This window comes from Python bivittatus, unplaced genomic scaffold (assembly GCF_059951505.1).
Source record: "Python bivittatus isolate LINGU-HERP-01145 unplaced genomic scaffold, Pbiv_v1 ctg000330_np1212, whole genome shotgun sequence".
In the NCBI taxonomy this organism is placed as follows: Eukaryota; Metazoa; Chordata; class Lepidosauria; order Squamata; family Pythonidae; genus Python; species Python bivittatus.
In genome coordinates this window covers 1,261,940-1,279,719 of record NW_028277058.1, presented here as the reverse complement: position 1 = coordinate 1,279,719, position 17,780 = coordinate 1,261,940, and the positions used below count along the sequence as shown (strand labels likewise).

Here is a 17,780-nt window from a genome sequence, read left to right as displayed (position 1 = left end):
ACATATATCAAACAAAGAGACTAAAGGAAGCAGATAAAATCTGTTCAGAAGATATATTAACTGCCATGCGGAAAGAACTTTAAAGACTTTGGGGGATAAATCATTTCATTATTATTAGATTTGATTTTTTTATACTGTCCTGCCTCCCAGAGGAATGCAGTGCATTGCACCAACAGGACAATAAACGCCTCTTCAATAAACTGCTTCTGCAGACAAGAAAAACAAGAATATAGCAATTAAAACAGAATTTATTTGTAAAAGGCAGTTGAAAAGACTAATCCTACAGAAGTTGTCACCCTGCAAATGGCTGGGTGAACAAACACGTCTTCAGTTGTCATTTAAAACAAGACAGCGTGGGAGCCAGTCCCACGTCCTTCAAGAGCTAGCCATCTAAAAACCAACTGAGGTTCCTCAAGAGTGTTCAGAGACACTTTTTAGTACAAGGCTACTCATTCAATCTACAAGGTAGATGTTACCAAGCATCTTGAACACATCTGGCTCTCCCAAATGGCACAATCTTTTCCAGTTAACACACAGATGGCCAATGTATATGTTTGATCAGCCATCTGTCTTGTATAAGTAACACTGTTTTGGTCTTCTAGAGTGGGTGGCCATAAACAAACCTAATAAACTAAACTAGACTAGACTAGACTAGACTAGACTAGACACTAATTCAATGTAACAGTTGACTGTTTTATATTCCAAAAACTATCCAATTCCATATAATTAAAATCTATTGGACCTATAACCTAGAAAAACATAAATTCAGGATTTCTCCATTTACAGTATCTGTCTGTGAAACGGCAGGCAAAACAGCACCAGAACAAAAACATGGCTGGTTCCTTGCTCATTTTAAGAAATCAAAAGCCAGGTTCTCCTTTTCTCCCTTCAACTGTGATGCGAAACGGTAAAATCAGCCTTTTCTTTTAAACTGCATTTCAGAACTTGGTTTCAACTGGATTTTGGAGAGGAATGATTATGAAAGGCTACTTTTTTAACCAATGATTTCCCTTTCAAAAGAAAAATGAACTGCTAATTTTCAACTTTCACAAGAAATTTTAGATCAGACTATGTGAAATGTCACATAGAATACTTTTGTTCAACTGCCAATGGACAGTGATCCTGTGCTGTGGAAGACTGTATTATTTTTTTTCCATAACTGACAGTAAATAAAACAAAGATCCTCAATTATACAAAGGAAATGACAAACTTTAAAATTAAAATTTGACTAAACTTCTGCATATTGTATTAATTTGCAAAATTAGATTATGGAGTTTTATCTCCTGAACCACAAGCTAGCTTCGGTTACATCAATTAAAGTAACGTCACAAATAAGATATTACAATAACATTCAGATTAATTAAAATGAATTAATTTGTAGTCAGAAGCCACCACTACCCTTTTGGAAACACAAATATTTTATTCAGAGGCTATTTTTTAAAATAAGGACTACTACAAAAATGTTAATTGTGCTTTCCAGGAACTTTGGAAGTTTTGACATCATTTGCAATTTGAAGGAATTACAAGTTCTGCATATGCCTCCAACCTGTTAAGTTTTTAACAGAGTTCTGCCCAAGAACCCTAAACACAGTTCTGAAAGAGAAGTGTAAAATATTCACTGGCATAAGCTTGGATACATGATAAATACAAACTTTTGGGGGAAGGTGAGCCAAAACGTAATTTAACTAGAGAAGTTTCTGGGAAAGCTAGTTGAATACAAGGACAAAAGATATACGAACAGTGTATTCTTTCTTTACGTAGCATAAAGGCAAACTCTTATGTCTACAATGCTCCTAAATACACACAAGATTCCTTTGCACTGGGGACATGACCAAGGAACAAACAGCCTTGTTCTTCTGAATTCTATAAGGGTTTGTTACCTTTAGTAAACCATTATTCTAAAGGATGGAAAATGCTCTAATAATTTAATTCATTGCTCAAAATACTAGCAGCACTGCATGACAATTATCATTAGATACAGTAATGAAGTCGCTCCCTCTCTCATCATCATCATTTGTGCTGTAAAAATATTATTAGAAACACAATGTTAAGGCAGATTCTGGTTGAACGATTATATAAGAATTTCCTAACAATAACATGAGTTCAAAAGTACAGTAGAACCAATTACCAGAGAGGTGGGTAGCTTCCTGTTCAGTGAATCAGTTCAAGGATAGATTAGACAACCATCTGTCATGGATGCTTTAATCTGTATTCCTGCAATAAGCATGGAATTGCACTTGATGACCTATATGAGCCCATCCAATTTCATAATTCATTAGATTTTTTTCCCCATGATATCGTAACTTAGTTTGCAACATGTGGCAGGTTCTAAAAGCTTGATTTGCATACTATCCCTGGCCAATTTTAAGTTGTGATTTCAACAGCTTCAACATCTTGCTTGAACCAAGCTAGCTCTAGCAATAGATGGAGCCAGAATTTACAAAATATACAAAATCTTGAAAAATAATCCTCTTCCAAATCTGCAATAACCTCACTGAGATAAGAACTGGAAATGCTCAGGGAGTACAGAACATTGATGATTTGGGGAGCTAAGAATAATGAAGCCAAGTATCACAGACTATTTGGTTAAATAGCACTCTAACCTCTAGCTGGCCAATATTTTCTTATAGGATACATTTTTTTTACTGGTGATACAAACCCTGTGCTGATGGATGACCTAGTGGTTTTATGAAGAGAACTCCACAGAGCTCTCACACTAACCCTATTCTGGAACCAACCCTTCAGGAAAGAGAACCACTGCAAACAGTGCCCCCCCCCTCCAGTCCAGAAGGAAACTATAGTAGATGATACCAAAAATTCTGAAAGATTTAGGATGACCTGGAGGGCTGCACTCCCCCAGTTCTGGTCTCTATATATGTCACCCACAAGCATGACCAATGCAGTTTCTATGCTGTATCCTGGCCTGAAACCTAACTGCCAAGGGTCAAAATAATGCACTTCATCTAGGACTCTTTACAGTTACAGGACCACCACTTTCTCCACAACCTTTCCTAAAAAATGAAAGTTGGAGGCAACTCTAAAGTTGACCAAAATAGTCAGATTGAGCTAAATCTTTTTGAGCGGAGGGCATACCACTGCTTCCTTCAGAAGTGACCAAAACACCTCCCTGCTCACTGATTACTGCTCAAATCCAGCCTCCTGCCACCTCACAGGAGGCCTATACCAGCCATGAAGATCAGGGATCCAACTGAGAAGTAGCAGAATTGACACTGCAGAAGGCCCTATTCACTTCCTCAGGAGACACAGATTCAAATAATCCCAGATTATTTTACAAGATGAGGCCCCAATCACCTCCACTGACACTATCCAGCTGACGTCTAGCTCCTCTCAAATCTAAGCAGTTTTGTCAGAAAATTTCGACTGGAGAACTCATGTTTTCGAGCCAGCCCTATATTAGCAGCCACCAACCCAGACCTCCTACAAGTTGCACAATATCTTCCTCAGAGGCTTCCATAAGACAGATAAGGAAGCTGCTAAAATGGCAACTGCCAAACTAAAGCCACCCAAAAGGCAAGATCTATAACTCAGGCCATGGCACCAAGTTTCTTCCGTACTAAACAGGCTGACAGACACCTCTGTGACTCTTCTCCAGCACTCTATGCATCATGATCTAACACTGTCACTGTCTCTCAGGTGGGAACCAGACTGGCACTCTGTTTCACAAACATGTTATAATGTTTGGTGTCCTTTAGTCCCAGTATTAACTGACATCAAGAAGAGGCTTGTATTTTTTTTCTTCTGCTTAAAATCTTTAGTCCCCTCTAGTGTCCAGTTTCTAAAATCGTCACTTATCTTTTGTTATGACTTGCATTAACCAGGACAGCCAAAATAACTCTGTTTCCCACGAGAAGCTGCTTATTTTTTATAGTTAATTCCAAATGTTAATTTATCTGGACCCTTAATCCATTTATAACTTTCTTAGATCAAAATCTTATTCAGCCTTTTGCTGTTAATTTCAATTTTTTTAAGTTCTTAAGTTTATAATTAATTTTTCCTTTGTTCAGAGTTGAAGATAAACTCACCCGATAACGACTTTTCAAACTTGTCGTTCCAAAGGTCTCTAATAGCTTAGAAGTAGTTAATGAGCAATTTCTGAAATTTTGAAAGTGAGGTTTGTGAACTTAATGTCCTTTAAATTACTCCACCATGGCTGCAAGCAAGATGATCATTCTTGTTGTCTCCCCCTGCTCAAACCCACAGAAAACCACTGTCCTGCGGTCTCCTCATGAGGAGAAGAGCACATGTGGGCAATCTCCCATCCTTCCTTTATCTGGAGAGGTTCCAAGGAACTGGTCTACTTACCAGTTCCTTGGTCTTTGCTGCAGTCATTTGCTCTGCTTTTGCAGAACTGTCTTTAGTTTGCCATACCTCCCTCGGAAATATAGTGCCCAACTTTCAACTACTCTGGGTAGTTTGTTATCGATGGATTGAAAACAGACTGACTCAGTAAGTCATCACACATTGCAACAACTGGATGCAGGTCATCAGCAATTTGCATATGATATAAGTTAACTCAACAACAAAGCTAAAAGCTGGTATTTGTGCAGAATCCTCAAACAGATTAGAAATTCTGCACACAAAGTGGTCTTCTTCCTGGTTCAGTCTTCAAGTGTCCTACTCTGTAACAAGCTGTTGTCTCACAAAATGCATGTAGTGAACGATATGTGTTACATTAAGTGCCTCTGTGGCTTTTTATAGAGAATAAGACAGATGACTTTAACGGAGACTTTAAGGAGGAGGAGGTGGTACAGCACAATGAGACTCGCAAGACTGATGTCAGCCCCACTAGGTAGACCAGACCAAGAAATTAGCTCCACAGGAAGGCTAAAACTAATTTTATTGAGACTGGCTATAATAACAGAACCTTGCAAGTCTGATTGTGTTTTACCTTCCCTCCCTCTTATAGTTCAATGAATTAGGGAGGTGTCTGTCTAAGCTGGTTCCAAACATTATATGGATGTTCAGCACTTAAACAGTGCTTTACCCCTTGCCGCTCTGGCAATGGAGCTGCTATATTCAGCCAAAATCTCCCTTATGTTTAAACAGACAGCAACTGCCTAAATTTCTGTACCAACAATATACATATTGTAATAGGCAGTAAGAATAACCTTGAGGAACAGGAGGAAGAGCCACAACCAAGGCAACAGTCAGACAAAAAAATATCAGTCCGAAACAGAAATGTAGTTTGAGAAAAGACTCGATCCTCCCTAGCTCTCTTGAAGATAAAAGGAAGGAGGGGGAATGGCACATTGAGATTGTAAGATACTGTTACTGTAACCTTATAATGTAATTAATATTAACATTCATAACTTTCATTTTCTAGTCTGGTCTACCTCGAAGAGCAGACATGTATACATATTTATTGATTTCTTCTGGAAGTCTGGTCTGTTATGAACACATGCTTCCAGGGACAGTAGAATGGATGAAAAATAGTAGAAAATATACTATGACTATGTAATGGGCTCTGATAATAACCTTGGGAGACAGGGGGAAAAGCCACAGCCTAGACAATGGTCTGATAAGAGAAATCTGAGTCCAAAAGAGGGATGGGGTGGACAAAGCATCTCAGAAGGGACCCTCCCTAATTCTCTGGAAAGTAAAGGCAAGGGAGGGGGGAAGTGCTTTCAGACTTGCAAAATTATCTTATTGTAACTTAATAACAAAGGTAGTATTAGTACTCATGGTTTTGGTTTCCTGTCTGGACTACCTTGAAGGGCTGACATACTGTCCCTCTCTACAGCAAATAGGCAGATAAAAGGAAGGCTCCTGGGTATCCATCAGATAAATGTTGGAGATGCTCATAGGCTGAGTCCTGGAGATGTTACCCTTCAGTGGACTCAAATATATCAATTCAGCTATTCCTTCTATTGAGCAGACTTGTCCACTTCCCATTTTCTCACAGGATTTTTCCTTACCACATCACTTGTATCTTGCTAAGAAATAGTTAAACAAAGTAATGCTGAATCCCTTTCCACTTTCCACAGTAATTTCTTAGATGCCATCACTTGTTTACCTTGTACATTCAAACCAGAGATTTATGGTGTTTGGGAGAATGTTCCAAAAGACCACTCTTGGCTTCAAAAAGTTTTACTTAATTCAGCTGCAATTTGCTTAGTTAGCCAAAATGTTATAGCAACATAACATCTCCTTGTATAATTTGACTAGCAAGTAGTTTTAGGTATTGCAATGACTGTAGTTCTTTGCCTGCTTTTTTTTCAATGTTCATCACTTAGTTTTATACTGTATATAATTAAAACAGAATCCTTGAAAATATATCAAAGGCATGACTTCATTGTGTGCACTGAGTCTAATACATTTGACAAACAGAAATTAAGCGCACGTACAATTTAAACAAAACCAGGGTAGTCGAAATGACTTAAGCCCCAATGCTTAAACCATTACACAAAAAGCCTTCCTACTCGAAAAAGGATCATGCTAATAATGGCATCTAAAAATGGGCTTGTTTTATTATGATGGTCCAATCCCTGCTACTATTCAACTATTCAAATATTCTGAACTCATATCGAATGGAAAGCAAACTAGTTTGGAGGTTACTGTGTGCCATAATCTTCTAACTAAACAAAGAAAAGCTTTTCTTCTGAGCCATTGTTGAAAAGACCTTGATAATCATGACATCAAATTATGAATAAGGAAACTTAAAATACACTCTTGACAGAATGACTGGATCCTGTCAATTAAAAACATAATATTAGCTAATAATGGGAAAAAATACATATCTCCAGATTACCTAGGTCACAAACTCATTACTAAACACACTATCGATAAATTTCTTTGTACTTACGGAGAAAGTGCTTTTCCAGCAAGGCAATTTCCAAGTGGCCTTTGATCTCATTTAATCTGTCAGACTCCGTTCTGTTGTAATCTGGGACTCCTGTAGCCATGTTGACAGTCCCAGGACCAGCCTGTGGAGGGGGATAAAAAAAGAGAAAAGATGCTGGCCGCTCAGAAACAAATCTCTGATGGAGCAGGAGAAACAAGCATCCACAGCCACTCACGCCCCAGAATGAAAATAAAAAGCAATAGATAAGGTACGGTTATTTTTATGTATTAGTTTACTCTGGGTAAACTGAGAGCTGGTCAGACCCACCAACCTTTTGTACAGCATTAGGTTGCTGAAATGAATCAATGGAAGCTTATGAAAGAAGCCGTATCTCTCACAGAGTGCCTCACATCACTGCGCTTGCTCACACACCCCGAAGCTTTGGAGTTCTGCAGCACAAGCCGTCATCATCTAAATTCCCTCCAGTTGGCTAGAAACCTGCTCCAAATAAGGGGCCTTCCAAGTCAACGATGGGCCCTTATTTCAAAGGGACCATTTAAACAATTACAAAGACTGTAAACCGAATGTGTTGCACTCCATATAAATCCTTTCTCATGCATATGCAAATGCCATTTGCAGCACAGGGTAAGAAAGAAGGAAAGGAAGCAGGGAGGGCCAGGAGAAAAACTTGTGAAGTTTAAAATTCCTATCGCTCTAACAGCTTTGAGATATAACTTTCCACTTTTAAAAAATGCAGAGAGAATAGGGCAGATAAAGCAGCCTTGCAGAGATCAGGACAGATTTATATTCTCATATAAATTGGGGTATAAATAAAAATAAATTACCAAGGGGAGCAGGGGGCAAGACAGAAGCTATATAAAATTAAACAAAGGAAGAGATGCACATGTATAAGAAGGCAAGTGAGTGACAAACATCTTGTAAGTATAGGTGGTTATTCATGAAATAAGTCAAGAAGGAGCTAATAATCAAGCTCACAGCTATCAATCTATGTATATTACAAACTATTGCTTCTGAAGCTGCATCTAAGGTTAGAACACGTTCCCTAGAGATTATGGGAGCTGATAATAGTTATGCCTGGTGGGCCTCATTTTTGGAAAGACAAATGTAGACAATAAAGTTTACCTTAACACATATCTGTGTGTTATAATATAGTTTAAAACTGTATTACTTGGAGGTACATATAATGCCACTGATAATTATATTTTTCCCTCGGGGGAAACCAGTAGTTAGAGATGTAGATCAGTTAGAAAAGATGAATCTATGAAAACTACATTTCAGAAATAAAGAACAGGTCAGAAAATTCAACCACAGATCTGCCAGCAAAACATATACTTTGATCTGGAACTGTATAGGGAACAATTTGTTTTTCCCACTTCTTTAATCTATAATATTTACACAAACATTGAAAATAAAGCTAAAGAGTACTGTTAAATAGTGTAATCCTTATTTGCAACATGCTTTCACTTACATACGGAACAGCACATTTAAATACAGTGAAGCTAAACTCAGAATACGCTGCAAAAATTTCAGACCTACAGAACTTTTTATTTTACAGTGTGTATGTGTGTGTGTGTGGTCAATACACTCAATATACATATTTCTAGGGTTTAACTTTACATATGTGTGTGTGTGTGTGTATACACACATACACCCAACATTTAGATCTTAGGAATATTTCAGGAATGTGAATTCCCATGCAGTCCTTTTATTTTGCCTCTGAATGTTAAATAGTAAATCAGAAACACTTGTGTTTTATCTTCTTTTTTCTTTCCAGAAGATTAGCTAAGCAGTCATCTGTGGGAAATAACATCGTTATCATCAGTGGCCGACCTCACAGTGAATAGGCAGATAGGCTAGTATCATCTTGAAAGGCCAAAATGGCGCTCCATTATCCGCTTCAATGCTTTACTGTGTTCTGAGAAATGGTGATACTTCAAAGGCAGCCGGTGGGAATCAAAAGTGTTTCTGCCACTGAAATCAAGGTTAAAAGTGTAGGGATTGAGGAGCTATGAGGTAATCCAGGAAGAACATATTAGAATTTAGTCCCATGTAACTGGATATAACACCACAGCCAGTTCTAATCCCATCCCCTATTAAGAGGCAATAGTTCAACAATAAAAGCAATGCATCAAGTTGAATGTCATATTTTGGGCTTTTCTTTTTATTTTTACCCCAAATTCCTAAGTACCCAACCATTTTCATTTTCTTATTAACACAATGGTCACACAAATGGAATGTTACACTCATCTTAGCACTCATTTTTGTCCCCATGAGATGCTAATCTAATGGCACAATATTTCAGACACAGCAATGCAACGTTCTTAAGAGATGAAGCAGAAAGAGTTTTGAATTATAAATGAATGCAAAGATTCCACATAATTGCTGAAGAAAGGGACACTTAGCAGTGCAATCTTATACATGCCTATTAAGAAATAAGTACCCTGAGTTCAATGGCTTCCCAGGCTGCAATTTTATATTGATTTATCTAGGAATAGGTCTCAGTGAACTCAGTCAAGCTTAATTCTAAGCCAGACTACTTAGCAGGAACAATCCATTCTTCCAGAGTCACCTTCTTTTCTCTGTTGAAAACTACACAACCTATTAATAATTTGAGGAAGGAATCCCATGAAAACTGAGAGTAAGCCCTATATAAGGCTTGATGCAATTAAACCTATAGTTTCTTCCAAACTGTAAGTGCTGGCAGAGTTGATGTGTTATAGGTTCTTTGTAGTTAAACAATGCCATCTATTGGGATCCAGAAAGAGTGCCTTCTCTGTCACAGTACCTGCCCTCTGGAATGAGATCCCCCAGAGATCTATGTGGCTCCTACCCTGATAACATTCCAGAAGGCCTTGAAAACCTGGCTGTTCTCCCAGGACTCTACAATTCTGGATGACTTTTTAGGAAAGGTTGGTGAGCAGGTGGCAGGCTCCCAATTGAAGAGGACCCTGGATTAAATGGATTATCTGGACCATATGCAGTCAGGATTCAGGCCAGGCTATAGTACCAAGAAAGCATTGGTTGGAATTGTGGACAACCTGGAGAAGGCATGAGATGGGGGTTGTGTGTCCATCCTTGACCTCCTGGATCTCTTGGTGGCTTTTGATACCATCAACCATAGTATTCGTAGCTGGACTGGCTCGAGGAGTTGGGAGTGTGGGGGCAGGTACATGGCCAGTACCAGTTGGTGTAGGTAGGGGAGGAGAGGTCCAACCCCAGGCCCCTGTCATGTGGAGTACCTCAGGGCTTGGATCTCTCTCCCTATTTAACATCTCTGAAAAGTCACTGGGTGAGGTTATTCAGTGGTATGGGGTTCAGTATGATCAGTATACGATACCCAGTTAAACATCTCTACCCCATGTCAGGCAGGTGATGCTATTCAAGTGCTTGCTCAGTGTCTGGGGGCTGAAAGAGCCTGTATGGGGAGAAACTAACTATGACTCAACCCTAGCAAGATGCAGCAATTGTGGGTCTTTGGCCCTCTGGGGGACAGGAAAGTTGACATCTCTGGGAACACTGCCTCGGACAAAATTGATGCACAATTTGGGGATTCTGCTGGATTTGTGGCTCCCGCTGCATGGCCAGGGGGACCTTTGCACAAATTCAACTTGTGCACCAACTGCACATGTTCCTGGACCAAGAGGCCTTGTTCACAGTCACCCATGCCTTAGTCACTTCCTGACTGGATTACAGCAATGTATTCTACATGGTTGCCCCTAAAGACCACCGGGAAGCTACTGTCAGGTTCGGTCAGCACGAGGCTTCAGGGAAGCACGGGGCTGCAGGGAAGCTCGCAACCAGACCACGCGGAATCCACCGGCGGTAGCTACCGGGGAAAAGAGGAACCGAAAGCGCCGCTAATTAACGAGCCACCTGCGGCCAGCTAAACAGGAAAACCACAGCGGAAGCTTTTAACTATGAACTGATAATGGCGCGAGCATGCAAGGAACGGGGCCGCAGGGCAGCGAAACAAGATCGCAACGCAGCACAGAACCCGCGGGTCTGCACGTAGCAGGGAGGGACCAACCCGGCCGGAGGGGGACTGGCAATCAAGGACAATGGACTCTGACCGACCCTGCCATCATGAACAATCAAGGGGGACATTGGGGGGCCCAATAGTCCACAGCTGCAACGCGATCACGAGGCAGGAAAAAGCGCGGGAAGGGGGGGATATAACAAGTGATGCAATTGTACCAAGCCAGTCCTGGCTTTGCTTGTGACTACTACGTTACGCATGAGTAAACCTTCTTTGTGAACCACACGTGTCACGAGAGTTTCTCTGTCGAACGGGGCAAATCTCACATAAAGCCAGGACTCACCGTCAGCGCTACCCGGTACCACCGAGGAGCGTTTTCTTTCTCAATACAGGCATGACCAGCGATGAGGAATCCGTGGGTCAGCTGGAGCGCGAGGGATCCAGGCTCGCGGAAGGGCGGTCGGAGCCGCCCGGGAGCGACGGGGCAGCGGCCAGGGCCGGGCGCACTCCATCCGAGCGGTGGTCGATGGGCGTGAACCAAGGACCAGACGATTCAGGCGTTACGATGACCCGGGGTTCGGGGTTCCGGAACCGTGAGTGGAGCGAGAAATTCGCCCGACTAGAGGAGAGAGTCGAGCGACGCCTAGACGCCGTGGAGGCGATGCTCCAGACCCTACTACAGAGAGTGGGGCCACCGGCGGTGAACGAGGAGGCGAGCGACAGGGGGCGGTCCGACACCCCCGCCGGCACCACCCACGGCGCCCCGGTCGGAGGACCAACGGGCGGCAGACGCCCTGAGACTTCGAGGTATCACTGGGAAGTTCTCAGGGGACCCCGAACAGCTGCCGCACTTTCTGACGCACGTCAGGGGGTTCATGCAGAGGGGTGGTCACCTATTCGCTAGAGACGAGGACAGGGTATCCTACGTGGCCGAGCTGCTAGATGGCCAAGCAGCCAGCTGGGTGATCGGGCTGTACGATGCCAACGCGGCGGAACTACGGAGTTTCCCGGACTTCATGCAGGCGCTCCGGGACAGATTCGAGGACACATTGAGCGCCAAGCGGGCGGAGGACGACATCCTACAGTTCAGGCAGCGGGGCAAATCGGTATTGGAATATGCCCTGGAGTTCCGGAGGTTGGCCGAGAAGCTCGCGGACTGGCCGGAGTCCCTGAAGGTGAAGTATTTTAAGAGGGGACTCAACCCAGAGATCCTGGAACGGGCACTGGGGCGGGACGACCCGGCCACAGTGAAGGATTGGATCTGGCTGGCCGGAACGGCGGAATCGGCGTGGCGGCAGATCCAACAGAGCACAAGACGACGGGACCAGACGAGGGACCGGCCGAGGGAGAGGACCCCGAGGAGAGACGGAGCGGTCGACGGCAGTCCACCGGGAGGCGAGAGGCGACCAGAGCCCCGAATCTGTGCTTCCGATGCGGAGGCAGAGGCCACCGAGCAGCGCAGTGCCCGACGGAGCGGGAAGGCGCCCCACCACGGCCCGAAGTCAAAACCCCGCGTGCGAGCGGGAAAAGGACCGGTGACCGACCGCGGAAGGGGGCAGTGGCGGCGGTGACCGAGAAAGGACGCGGGGGGTGGTCGACCCCGGAGACAGCATCCTCCGGAGAGGACTCGGAGCCGGCGGGAAACGAGGCGCGCTCGCACTGAACGGCGTCCCAGTGCGAGCAGGGGAGTCGAGGCGCGCGGACCCAATAGGAGACGAGGACTGCCCACCGTTCCGGGTGAGGATACACGTCCGGGTGGTGAGATCCGGAGGGGAGGCGCAGCTACGGGCGCTACTGGACTCGGGCTGCACCCACTGCTTGATGCACCCAGCGGTGGTCTCGGGGCTCGGGCTACAGCTGAGGCGCCTCCGGGAGCCCATTTCATTCAGCCAGTTAGATGGCACGCTGGCAGGGGCGGGGCCAGCTCAGTATTACACCGAGCCGGTCCAGATGACGATCGGGAGTCACCGGGAAGAACTGAGGTTCGTGGTGGTCCCGGTGGCCGACTACGCGGTGGTACTCGGCTTGGCGTGGCTGCGGCGGCGGAACCCACGAGTCGACTGGACGGCGGAGGCAGTGCGGTTCGGGGTCGACAGACCGGCGAGGGGCGAGAGCAGAGGGGACCGAGCCGTGGAGACGGAGGCAGCCGCAACCACCGGCGGGCAAGCGGAGGGTCCGGGACACCGGGAGACGGGGCGAGAGCAGATGGGGCCCGAGACCCGGGCGGCAACAGCAGCAGCAGCAGCGCCGGGACCCCGGAGACCCGCCACGATCCCGAGGCGAGGGGAGGCAGCGGCGACTGGCGAGGCGACCGCAAAGCGAGGGGCCGGACCCGGGGAAACCCCGACGGGCGGCGGAATCCCGAGGCAGTATCGAGACCTGGCGGCAGCGTTCGGGGAGAAGGAGTCCGACCAGCTCCCTCCACACCGGCCCAGTGATTGCGCCATCGAGCTAGAGCCAGGAGCGACCCTGCCTAAGCCGAAAATGTACTCCCTGTCGAGGAGGGAGATGGGGGCCCTGCGCGAGTTCATAGACAAGAACCTAGCGCGGGGATTCATCCAACCCGCGAAGTCACCATTAGCGGCCCCGGTGTTATTCCGGGAGAAGAAGGACGGCTCGCTCCGTATGTGCGTAGACTACCGGGGGCTGAACGCAATCAGCACGGAGTACAAATACCCCCTCCCCCTGATGAAGGACTTGATGTCGCATCTGTCGAAGGGGAGGGTGTTCACAAAACTGGACTTGCGCGAAGCCTATTTCAGAGTTAGGATCCGCGCAAAAGATGAGTGGAAGACGGCGTTCAACACCCCGCTCGGAAGCTACCAGTTTTCCGTGATGCCGTTCGGATTAAAAGGGGCCCCGGGGGTATTTATGCAGCTAATAAATGAGGTGCTGCACGACCTACTCTACCGGGGCGTCCTGGTCTACCTGGACGACATCCTCATCTACACCGAGACCCTGGCGGAGCACGTGAGCCTGGTGCGCACGGTGCTCCAGAGACTGCTGAAGGCACAGCTGTACGCAAAGCTCTCGAAATGCGAGTTCCATCGAGAGCAACTAGACTACCTCGGCTACCGAATATCCAGCCGGGGAATTGAGATGGACCCGGCGAAAGTAAGGGATGTCCTGGGCTGGGAAGCGCCGCGAACCCGGAGGCAACTCCAAAGCTTCCTAGGGTTTGCGAACTTCTATCGTCAGTTCATCCCGAACTTCGCCCAAATCGCCCTTCCCCTAACCGACCTGCTAAAAACCAAGGGCACTGGGAAACCCCCAAGCCCAGCATGGCACTCGCGTGGACTGCAGAATGCCAGGGGGCGTTTGAGGAACTAAAACGGCGGTTCACCGCGGAGCCGATCCTGCGCCATCCCGACCCAGACCGGCGGTTTATAATCCAAGTGGATGCATCAGACGTGGCAACGGGAGCAGTCCTGCTCCAACCCAGCCCGGAGGGGCCATCCACCCGTGCGCCTACGCCTCCCGCAAATTCACCGAGACGGAGAGGAGGTGGATGGTGTGGGAGAAAGAGGCGTACGCGGTCAAGTGGGCGCTGGCCACGTGGAGGCATCTACTGGAGGGGGCAACTGAACCGTTCGAGGTGTGGACGGACCATAAGAACCTCGAGGCCCTGAAGACCCCGCGTAAGCTATCCCCCAAACAGGCACGGTGGTCCCAATACTTCGGGAGGTTCAGGTTCACACTGAAACACATCCCCGGGAAGCGCAACTTCTTAGCGGATGGACTGTCTCGCATGCCCCAACACGCCAGCCTACGGGAGGAGATCGTGGACTCCGTCATCCCCGCCAGCAGGCTGGCTGCAAAGGCGGTGACCCGAAGCCAGACCAAGGGGGAGCGACGGGACGCGGCGTCTGAAGTAAGGCAGGGGTTCGCGGAGGCGGCGGAGCGGGACGCTTGGCTCAAGCAGAACCGAGAGGCGCTAACCGGCCAAGAGGGGTTGTGGTGGCACGAAGGAAAGCTGTACGTGCCCGAGGGTTGCCGACGGGAGGTCATGGAGAGAGCCCACGACAGCCGGAGCGTGGGGCATTACGGCTTCGTAAAGACACTCCACTTAATCCAGCGGCAGTTTTGGTGGCCCACGCTCCGGAAGGACGTGGAGGCGTACTCGGGGGGTTGCCCGGTGTGCGCAACAGCGAAAGGAGCCAAAGGCAAACCTAGAGGCCTACTCCAGTCGGTAGCGGAACCCGATGGCCCTTGGCAAGAGGTCGCCATGGACTTCATAGTGGAGCTCCCGGAGAGTAAGGGGAAGACCGCCATTTGGGTGGTCACGGACTTATTCTCCAAACAAGCGCACTTTGTAGCGTGCCGGCGAGTCCCCACGGCCGAGGGGCTGGCGAGACTGTTCGTGCAACATGTCTACCGACTCCACGGCGCACCTCGACGTATCGTCAGCGATCGGGGCAACTTCATCGCGCGGTTCTGGCGGGAGTTCCTGAAGCAGGTGGGGACGAAACAAGCCCTATCCTCCGCGGCGCACCCGCAGACGGACGGAGCCACGGAACGCCTGAACGGGGGGCTCGAACAGTACCTGCGCTGCTACGTGGGGCACCAACAGGACGATTGGGCGGAGCTACTACCATTCGCGGAGGTGGCATACAACAACGCCGTCCACAAGAGCACCGGGTTCTCTCCGTTCAAAGTAGCCACCGGGAGAGATTTCGTCCCCATGCCGGAGCTGCCTCAGCCGGAATCCCAGATCAACTCCCTGGACGCCTGGTTCGCCCAAATCGACGAGACCCGGCGAGCGGCGCACGCGGCATTGCAAAAAGCCAAAGCCGACTACAAGAAGCACGCGGACCGCAAGAGGCTCCCCGAGGAAAAGTGGAAAGTGGGGGACCAGGTGTATCTGTCAACCAAAAACCTAAAGACGCACCAGGCATCGAAAAAACTCAGCCTGAGGTTTGTGGGGCCGTTCCCCATTTCGGAGGTCATCAATCCGGTGACCGTCAGGCTGACGCTCCCGAAAAGCCTCGGGAAGATCCACCCGGTGTTCCATTGCAGCCTGCTAAAGTTACACCAGCCGGGGAACGCCTGGCACAAGGCGGAGGGAGTACCACCACCCATCATGGTCGGGGGGGAGCAGCATTTCGAAATCAACCGGATACTGGACGCCCGGAGGCACAAGGGGCAGACCCAGCTCCTAGTGCAATGGAAACATTTCCCCAAGTCCCACAGCGAATGGGTGAGTAAAACCCACATAAGGGCGCCGGACCTAGTGCGGGACTTTTACAGTAAATACCCCGGGAAGCCGAAATAGGACCGAGGGGGGGGAGTTGTCGTCAGGGGGGCGGCATGTCAGGTTCGGTCAGCACGAGGCTTCAAGGAAGCACGGGGCTGCAGGGAAGCTCGCAACCAGACCACGCGGAATCCACCGGCGGTAGCTAGCGGGGAAAAGAGGAACCGAAAGCGCCGCTAATTAACGAGCCACCTGCGGCCAGCTAAACAGGAAAACCACAGCGGAAGCTTTTAACTATGAACTGATAACGGCGCGAGCATGCAAGGAACGGGGCCGCAGGGCAGCGAAACAAGATCGCAACGCAGCACAGAACCCGCGGGTCTGCACGTAGCAGGGAGGGACCAACCCGGCCGGAGGGGGACTGGCAATCAAGGACAATGGACTCTGACCGACCCTGCCATCATGAACAATCAAGGGGGACCTTGGGGGGCCCAATAGTCCACAGCTGCAACGCGATCACGAGGCGGGAAAAAGCGCGGGAAGGGGGGAATATAACAAGTGATGCAATTGTACCAAGCCAGTCCTGGCTTTGCTTGTGACTACTACGTTACGCATGAGTAAACCTTCTTTGTGAACCACACGTGTCACGAGAGTTTCTCTGTCGAACGGGGCAAATCTCACAGCTACAACTGGTCCAAAATGCAGCAGAGTACATAGTTAAGTTGCATCACTGTTGCATGAGCTACACTGGCTCCCAGTTGCTTTCCAGGTACAATTCAAAGTGCTGGTTATCACTTTGAAAGCTCTACATGGTACAGGGCCAAATTATTTGTGGGAGCACCTCTCTCCAAGGCTATCTGCCTGTTCTACTAGGACACACTCCAGGTCCCTTCCCTTAAATGTTTTAATCTAATGGGACCTTGGAGGTGCACCTTCCCGTCAGCTGCCCCAGTCCTTTGGAATAGCATCCCACCTGAGATTTAAGGGGCTCCTACCCTTTTAGCCTTCCAGAAGGCCATAAAGACCTGGCTCTCCACACAAGTATTGGGCTAGAATGGGGGTTGAGTCAGGAGGTTATTAGTTTGGTTTGTCTGGTGCCTGGTGTGAAGGATTGTTCTGTTTTTATTGGTTGTTGTGAGCTGATGTGAAAGACATTGGGAGTGGCCTTGAGGGACAGAAGGATGAGCTGCTACCAGGGCAACAGTCAGATTTTTTAGCTGGGCCAAAAAATAACTTGAGAAAAAGTCTCTGACAAGCCCCTCCCTAGTTCACATGAAGATAAAGGGAGGAAGGGGGAAGCATGTTCAAACTTGCAAGATTCTGCTGCTATAGCTGTTACAATAAAAGTAGTCCTGACCTACATGGCATTGGTTTCTTAGTCTGGTCTACCTTGTAGGCTGACCATATGTAATGCACTGATTGGTTGGATGCTATCTTGTTTACTTATACTGTATTGTGTTTCTTGTCATGTTATTTGTTTGACCTGTGAGCTGCCCAGAGTTGTTTTGTTGGAGTCAAGTGTTGCCTAAAGCTAACAACAATAATAAACCTTCCCAAAACCACAGTAAAAATCAGCTCCATCCACTTTTCATCATTGCTTTACCCACTGTGTCCCTTGGATTCCCAATAAATCATAAGTATGGATTTCACTTGATCCACACCACATAGGTTTGCACTATAAATGTCTTTCAAGAAAATTTCTATCTGAAACATTAAAAGTTCTGTAACTGGACCTTCTTAGTGGTGGCGCCTCTGCATACCTGGATCTCTTCCTCTCTGCTGCATTTCCA

General features: G+C 47.3%; 1 protein-coding gene across 2 annotated transcripts in view; it reads right to left on the bottom strand.

Annotated features, from left to right (window-relative positions):
- GRAMD4 (GRAM domain containing 4) overlaps positions 1–17,780 on the bottom strand; it is a 102,274-nt gene that overhangs the window by 49,951 nt on the left and 34,543 nt on the right. Inside the window, exons 1-2 of one of the 2 annotated variants that reach the window (XM_007441011.3) lie at positions 7,134–7,244; positions 6,824–6,944 (exon numbers count right to left, since the gene is read on the bottom strand). In XM_007441011.3, coding sequence (XP_007441073.3) covers positions 6,824–6,923 — 100 coding nt within the window. In that variant the 5' untranslated portion in view covers positions 6,924–6,944; positions 7,134–7,244. Of the gene's footprint in view, positions 1–6,823; positions 6,945–7,133; positions 7,245–17,780 lie in introns of those variants that run through there. The other variant, XM_088141639.1, reaches the window with a different exon arrangement.